The sequence below is a fragment of the Nomascus leucogenys genome, chromosome 8, assembly GCF_006542625.1.
Source record: "Nomascus leucogenys isolate Asia chromosome 8, Asia_NLE_v1, whole genome shotgun sequence".
Taxonomy (NCBI): Eukaryota; Metazoa; Chordata; class Mammalia; order Primates; family Hylobatidae; genus Nomascus; species Nomascus leucogenys.
In genome coordinates this window covers 80,456,701-80,464,583 of record NC_044388.1, presented here as the reverse complement: position 1 = coordinate 80,464,583, position 7,883 = coordinate 80,456,701, and the positions used below count along the sequence as shown (strand labels likewise).

Here is a 7,883-nt window from a genome sequence, read left to right as displayed (position 1 = left end):
TGGAAGACTGGAGAGCAGAGGGTAGCAATCCACAGAACCCTTGTGCCCTGCTTGCTCCCTTTTCCCCACCACAGCTTCCCCTGGCTGCTCAGAGGAGGTGCATGGACAAAGGTAGGTGGTCAGAGTCTTCCTAGAAAGGTAGGAATTGGCTTGGGGAAATTCTAGTTCTGAGTGTTTGGAGATCGCTTTGTAGGGTTTGGGTTGAGCGGCAAGAGGCTGGGCAGTCACTCCCCCAGCCCCCAAATCCATCAAGAAAAGTTAATCCACTTTTGGGGTCTGGGCCAGGAGGGCTACAGCTGGGAAGAGCTGAGGGGAAGGAATATGCTTGACTGTGCTTGACTGGGACTTGGTTTCTCTCTCTTCATCTGTGAAAAGGAAAGGCTGCCTCTCATACCCGCAGTCTGGTCGTATACCTCACAGGGACGGAGACAGACCTAGACCTTCGGAGACCCATGCTTCATTCATCCAACACATATTTATTATCTATTTTTTTGCCAGACACTGTTGGACACAGGAGCAAATAAAACAAAGTCCTTACTATAATGGTACAATTCTAAGTGGGGGAAATATACAGTGTGTCAGATAGTGGTAAGTACCATGGAGAAAAATGTAGCTGAGTTGGGGGGAACATAAAGGGGGGCATTAGTTACCTATTGCTGTGTAACAAATCACCCCATAATTTAGCAGCTTAAAACAAAAAACATTTATTTTCTCACAATTCTGTGGGTCTGGATGGTTCTGACTCATTGTCCTGTAAGGTGTTGTAGTAAAAAGGTTGGCCAAGGCTGCAGTCATCTGAAGGCTTGACTGGGACTGCAGGATCTACTTCCAAGATGGCTCACTTGCATGGCCCTTGGCAGGGGGCCTGTTTCCCCCCCGTGTGGGCCTCTCCATAGGATTGCTTGTATGTCCTCTCAACATGGCAGTTGGTTTCCCCCAGAATGATCCAAGAGAGAATCTTTAGGCAGCAATGCTTTTTATGGCCTAGTCCTAGAAGTCACACACTGTTTTTTATGCCACATTATTTGTGAAAGTACATAATTAAGTCTAGCCCACTCAAGGGGAAGGAATTTAGGCTTCACCTCTTGAAGGGCAAAGCATCAAAAATTTTGTGAAGGTATTTAAAATCACCATGCAAGAGATACTATTATATAAGTGTTGAAGAACTCAGTGAGCAGGAATTGGAGGGGAGGAAGAGAGCTATGACTACGTGGATACCTAGGGATGAGCACTGCGGTCAGAATAGCAGGTACAAATATCCTGGGATAGAATTTTACTTGATGTGTTGGAAGAAAAGCAAGGAGGCCACTGGGTTGGAATAGGGGGGCTGAAGGGGTGAGTGGTTGGAATGTCTGATCAGAGGAAACATGGGCCTTGGAGTAGGCCCTTGTAAGGAGTAAAAGGACAGAATGAGATGGAAAGCCACTGGGTATGTCTCAGCAGAGAATGAAAGTCTGACTGGCTGCTGCGTGGAGAACCCTCCACACAGGATGCATGCATGAAGATCAGTTAAGGGGCCATTTTGCAATAGTCTATAGGCAAGAGATGATGGTGTCTTAGACCAGGGTGGGGGCAGTGGAGGTGAGAAGACATGATTAGAGTCTGGATATATTCTGCAGATAAAAACAGTATTTGATGATGGATTGGATGTGGGACATGAGAGAAACAGATGTGTCCAAAATGACTCTGGGCAGCTGGGTAAATGGAGGTGCCCTTAATTCAGACAGAAAAGACTACAGGATGGTGGTGGTGTGGGGCTGGAAGAGAATTCGGTTTGCTTTGGATATCTCAAGTCTGAGATACCTATTAGACAGCCAAGTGGAGATGTTGAGTAGAGATGAAGGCAGTAAGATTTCCAACTCTGGTGCTCAGGGCAGAGATTTAGGCTGAGACAAAAATTTAGAAGTCAAGATATACAGATGGTAAAGTCACAGAATCACCTGGGAAGGGGTGTAAACAGAAAAGAGGTTTGAGGACTAAGCCCAAGAAAGTCAGAGAATGAGATAGGAATCCAGTAGCTGGGAGCAGTGGCTCACACCTGTAATCCCAGCACTTTGTAAGGCCAACATGGGCAGATCACTTGAGGTCAGGAGTTTGAGACCAGCCTGGCCAATGTGGTGAAACTCTTGTCTGTACTAAAAGAAAAAAAAAAATCCAGTAAAGGAGGCAATTAAGGAAGAGTAGCGTCCCAGAAGCTAAGAGGGCCTTCAGAGTGATTACCTGTGTCAAATGAAAGCTAAGAACTATGAAATGACCAATGGATTTACCAGCAGAGATTGGGAGGGGCCTGGGAGCCTAGTCCTTTGTGGACGTTTGGAAGGAATGACAGGGCAAGCTGGGTCATCCCTGACATGTGGGCTCTGAGCCTAGAGGCAGAGCTGGGTTACAGAGTAGGAATCCCCCAAGGAGGCATGGCTTTGCAACCTGGGGTCAATGGAGAGGAGCCAGCCAGGGCCTACTATGCCTGACACGGTGGTATTGGGGGTGAAGAGTCAGGTTCAGGTTGGCCAACTTACCTGGACTCCACATTCAGTCACAAATTGACTTTTGATGTTGTTTCTAAATGCAGTTATACATACAGTCTTTCGGATTTGTGTTCTTTAGAATGTTAAAATATCTAATTTTTATAACCATGTTTCTTCCATTTTTAAAATACCAGGAATCCTGAGAAGCAGGAGTGATCTATGCCTTATCCTCAGAACAGGGCCAGGACGAGGGTGAGGCATGCTTGGTATGTAAGATGCAGAAGTTAAGGCAAGAGCAGGGTCTTTGGGAATGAATGCACTTTAGACACCTCTCTTGCCTTACCTGAGTCCAGGCCCTACCTACCTCACATACTGCCAGGTAGTGTGCCTGCCTTTCACTGTGGGAGCCTCCACATTAGTGGTGCGTCCTGGAGAAGGCAGACCATAGACTGGAGGAATTCCTGTTCTGGGTAGGGGCAGACACCACTCTCGGAGCCCAGGAAAAAAGCCGACTGAGAACAACTATGCCTTTCAGCTAAAAAGTGGGTGCACACTGCCACCCTGTGGCCATCCAGGGGAAGATTCTTAGTACTGTTCCCAGGATTGCACCGGCAGAGGTAAGGCCAAGACACACTCCAGGTCACCCTGCCCTGAATTTCTCAAATTGTGACATTCGCAGCTGTCTTGGAGGGAATCTTATTGAACATGTTGATCTCTGGCAATGGAGCTCAGTAGTCTGAGCTACTGACTCAAAGAGTGTCCTAGGTGATTCTAAGGCACACTCAAGTATATAGTCCCTACTAGTCAAAAATCACTGTCTTGTCAGGCACGGTGGCTTGTTTCTGTTATCCCAGCTACTCTGGAGACTGAGGAAGGATCACTTGAGGCCGGGAGCTGGAGATCAGCCGGGGCAACATAGCAAGACCCCGTTTCTAAAAAAAATTTAAAAAGCTAACCAGGCATGGTGGCATTTACCTACAGTCCCAGCTACTCATAAGTCTAAGGCAGGAAAATTGTTTGGGACCACGAGTTCCAGGCTGCAGGGAGCTATGATCATGTTGCTGTGCCACTGCACTCCAGCCTGGGCAAGAGGAGACCCCATCTCTTAAAAAAAAAAAATCTACCATGAATCACACAGCAAGAGAGAGATCTTTCTGAGGTCCCCAGGAGTCAGAGGCTTTTTCCAGCTGCTCAGACACACAAAAAGATGGAACAGATCAACAAATCTTTATTAATAGAAACAGACAGATGGACAGAGAATGCAGCAGGGGCTGTCTGAAAACTGTGATATGTGTGTGTGTGTGTGTGTGTGTGTGTGTGTTGTGTGTGTGTAAAAGGCCTTCTCCGGGCCAGGAAGGGCTCCTTAGAATTAGGCCCACCTGTCTAGATCCTCTCCTCAGTGGTGGGTCCTGGGCAGAAACCAGCTTCCACATCATACCCCCAAAGGAAGAGTGGGGGTCTTTCTGGAATGGAAGACGCTGACTGCAAGCATTCTTCACATTACTCTGGTTCCCCAGCTGAGCTTGGTTGCTGAGGGGGTTGGGGACAAGCCACAGGGGCACTTGCATAGCAGGGGAGTAGAATGGGGATAAGGCATATGGTGAGGACAGGGGAGAAGGGGAAGGGCATCAGAGCTGCAGGTGAAGGGGGCCTCCAAAAGGCAGCTCCTCTTCCCCCTCATCCCCTCAAATTGCTGCTGGGTTGAGGAGTCAGACTGAGGCAGTATAATACCCTCCCCCATCCTTAACTCCAGAACCCCGGTTCGGTGGGGAAGAGGTGGGAATCTGTGGAGCTCTGGGAAGGACTGAGTTAGTGAGTCAAGCTTGTGATGTGTGTGTTTGAACACAACTGGTTCCCTTGGTATACTGGGGGCTCCCTCTCCAGATGGGTGTGAGTGCATGGTCCTACTGTGCACACAGGTGTCAGTATCTATATGTGTCTCATTTGTTCCCATGGGTCTCTGTGTTTGGATACATAAGCATGGATATCCCTGCTCATACAGCAGGAACTCAGGATCTGCATGGTGTATGTCCCTGTCTGTAAACATGGGCTCCAGCAAGTGGATATGTGCGGGCCTGCCCGCTCCTGTCCATCCACAGGTCTTCCTTCAGGCCTGGCTGGTCAAGGGTCCTGGCCGAAGAGGTAGGTGGTGAGCTCAAGCCGGAGGCCCCGAGCATAGGAGCGAAGAGTATAGAAGAGGGTGAGGAAGTCCTGGGTGCTGAAGACAGTGTCGGCCAGCGCGAAGGCCAGGGTGGATGGGATGACACCCCGGCCGTACTCCACCATCCACGTGTTTGGCCCCCACTCCACAGCTGTTGCCTCACCAGGCCCGTGCACTACCGTCTCCCCTGGGGGACAGGGAGCACCCAAGTGAAAAGCCAGCTCTGCCCTGCCCTTCCATGGCTGCTGCTTTCCTGGCCCATGGACTAACTAGGGGTGGGGAATGGAGAGGGAGCTTCAGAAAAACAAAAAGCCCTACCTCACTGGGCTGGCCCAGACGGCCACTCCTAAATGTTCTGTGGCATCATCTGACCCATGTCCTCTCTTTGGGGAAGCCATGGACGGCTACCTCGCTTGGCCATGGACCCACTGTATGGAAGTCTGCACTCCCAAGCCTCACTCGAATCAAGCAGAAATTTAGCTAAACCTGGGCTGGGCTTGTAGCTAGGAAAGGGGTAGTTCCAGGACTTGTGAGGCTTTATCTGAAAAGTGTTGCTGTTCAACCACCATGCCTGTGATGCATACACCCAACCTCAAATATACTGAGAAGTCCAGTGCTCTATTTCTTAATCCCAGAACGCCTGTAATCCCAGAACTTTGGGAGGCCGAGGCAGGTGGATCACGAGGTTAGGAGATCGAGACCATCCTGGCTGGTATGGTGAAACCCCATCTCTACTAAAAATACAAAAAAAATTAGCCGGGCGTGGTGGCGGGCGCCTGTAGTCCCAGCTACTCGGGAGGCTGAGGCAGGAGAATGGCGTGAACTCGGGAGTCGGAGCTTGCAGTGAGCCGAGACTGCGCCACTGCACGCCAGCCTGGGCGACTGAGCAAGACTCCGTCTCAAAAAACAAACAAACAAAAAGATAACTGTCTGTCTTGTCTTTTGGGGTATTGAGAGAGTTTCTGATTACCCACTGTCTCCCCAACAGTTGTTGGAATATTGTCTGGGCAAAATTGTGCCTGGGCAGATAAAAATCAGACATGTTTAACAGGAAGTTGTTATGTTTTGTTTCCCCTTAACAGAGGAAAGCAAGAGTCCCTCAGCTCTGCCCCAACCAATCACCTGTGGCTTATGGGAGGGTGGAGGAAGGGAACCATGAGGAGGGCCCCCCCAAAACACTCCTTTTCCATGCCATGCTCCCCGCAATTGTGGGCACCCCCCGCGTGAAGGGACCCACTTCTCTAACAGAGCCTTCTTACCCACCTGGGTAGAAGACCTCACTTTTGGTGGTGCCCTCTCTCCACTGGTGGAAGGTGCCAGAGATGATGGTATCCGAGATCTCAGCCCAGTAGCGCCCTGAGTGACAATCGCACAGTGACACTATCAGGGTATTCGCGCCATTGCATGGCCCAGCCAAACATCAGAAAGGAGGGCATGGGCCCCTTTACAACCCCAGCCTCCCAGTCCGGCCCGCCGCTAGCACTGACCCGAGTGGCCGCGGGAGCCCAAGGCGGTGCCGAAGAGCAGCACATACTCGGACAGCGAGGCGTGCAGAAGGCACATGGCGCCCATCCAGCCACCCGCATTCACGAACACCCACTGCAGCTCCTCGTCGGGCAGCACGTGGCCTGGGTGCAGCCGCCGCAGCTCCACGATAAGCCGAGAGAAGGCCAGCTCGTGGTCCAGCCCTGGCGGAGGCAGAGGGGCGGCGGAGTCAGGGCTGGCACCGGTCCTGGGTCCCGGGATGGCGCCTTCGGAACCCTAGGCTCCGCTCCCGGGCCGGCCGCTCCCCTCCCTGCCCTCTGCCCGCTCACCAGCGTACTGCCGCGCCAACTGCGCTATCTCTTCGCGCTGGAAGACGAAGCTCTGCGTACCCAGCCAGAGCCAGACGACCTGGGTCAGCACCGCTGCGACAGCCAGGAGCAGCGCGGCCCACGCCCACCGCCGGCCCACGGCCCACTGCATCCCGGCGGGCGGCCTGGCACGGCGCAGCTCAGGAGGGAGCCCGGGCCTGAGGCTTTGCGCTCACGGCCTCGGAGCCCGCCGGCTGCCCACGAAGCGCGCCCCCGCCACTGCCGTGGTACGGCTCGCCCTGACCAATCAGAGCGGCCCGGACACCTTGGCACCGCCCCTTCGGTCGAACCATTTCCTCGGCGGGAGCACGGAGGAGTGGGGCGGTGCCGCGCAAGGGAGGCGAGGGGGCGGGACCACGTCGCCTAGCGGCAGATGTCAGGGTCTTCAGGCGAGATCTGACCACTCTACCGACGGATAGGTGTGGGGGTAGTGAGACCCAGAATGGACTGGCTTGCCCGAGCTCACTGGCTGGTGAAGCAGACGAGCCCGGAAGTGGAGCCTTCTGGGACTCAACGATTGTTAAGGCCCGCCTTTACCAGGACTGAAGCGGAATGGAGGCAGTTCGAGCTGGGAGCCCTAGGGTGGGCATTCCAGAGGCGGTGACACCTGAGCAGTGTCTTTAAGAGCGCGCAGAAGGGGCATGCCAGCCCACAGGGACCGGCCCCTAGAGCAAAGGCCTCCGAGGAGAGATAGCTTGGGGTCTTCAGGGGCCTACAATTCCTTCTCTGTTCTGCAGCACAAAATGTGAGAGGAGGCCCTTGTAAACCAGCTGAGGGTTATCAGCAAGGGAGGAAGGGGATTAGATTTTGCCACCGAGTGGCACAGGACTGTCGAGTGGAGGGGAGCAAGATGAGTCAGGGAGACCATGACTGTGGGCCAGGTAAGAGGGAAGGTCTGTGTCAGTGGAGATGGAAGAAAGAAATGAGCTTAACAACTCTGGAAATGGAGTTGGCAGGGCTTGATCTCTTCTTCCTGGAATACTCTTTCCCCCTTTATCCTATCCCCAGTTTCCCCTTATTTGGCTAATATCCTTTGCATGTCTAGTGGGCAGTTGAGTGTCCAGGTCTGGAAGCTCAGCTCCAGTCTGGAGATAGAGCTGGGAGTTGTCATTCTTTCAGATATTTTGTTGGCACTTGTATGTGCCAAGTTCTGTGGTGACCATTAGGGATATGGCTAGAAACAATGGTCCCACTCCCCAGCTTAGAGAGCTCACTGGAGAGTCTACAGAAAACCTCTAAGAGTGGATGAAATCTCACAGGGAGAGAGAATAGAGTAAGATAAGGCTAAAGACAGAGCCCTGGAAAACACCAACAGCAAAGGGTAGGCAGAGGAAGAAGAAAGCAAAAAGGAAAAGAAACAAAAGAGAAAAGAGGCAGCATTGTGCAGTGATTAAGTAATAAACT

General features: G+C 52.2%; 1 protein-coding gene across 2 annotated transcripts; it reads right to left on the bottom strand.

The window, feature by feature from the left end:
• Nucleotides 1-3,673: 3,673 nt before the first annotated feature.
• On the bottom strand, nucleotides 3,674-6,720 carry SIGMAR1 (sigma non-opioid intracellular receptor 1). Of its 2 annotated transcripts, XM_003263388.3 has the most exons (4): nucleotides 6,441-6,720; nucleotides 6,114-6,314; nucleotides 5,890-5,982; nucleotides 3,674-4,813 (listed from the first exon to the last, which is right to left on the bottom strand). In XM_003263388.3, the coding sequence occupies exons 1-4, from the start codon at nucleotides 6,589-6,591 to the stop codon at nucleotides 4,587-4,589; spliced, it is 672 nt and encodes a 223-aa protein (XP_003263436.1). In that variant the 5' UTR covers nucleotides 6,592-6,720; the 3' UTR covers nucleotides 3,674-4,586. The 2 variants fall into 2 exon arrangements, with proteins under 2 accessions (XP_003263436.1, XP_030673408.1); XM_030817548.1 differs by lacking the exon at nucleotides 6,441-6,720 and having other exon boundaries at nucleotides 6,161-6,212.
• Between the last annotated feature and the right edge of the window lie 1,163 nt (nucleotides 6,721-7,883).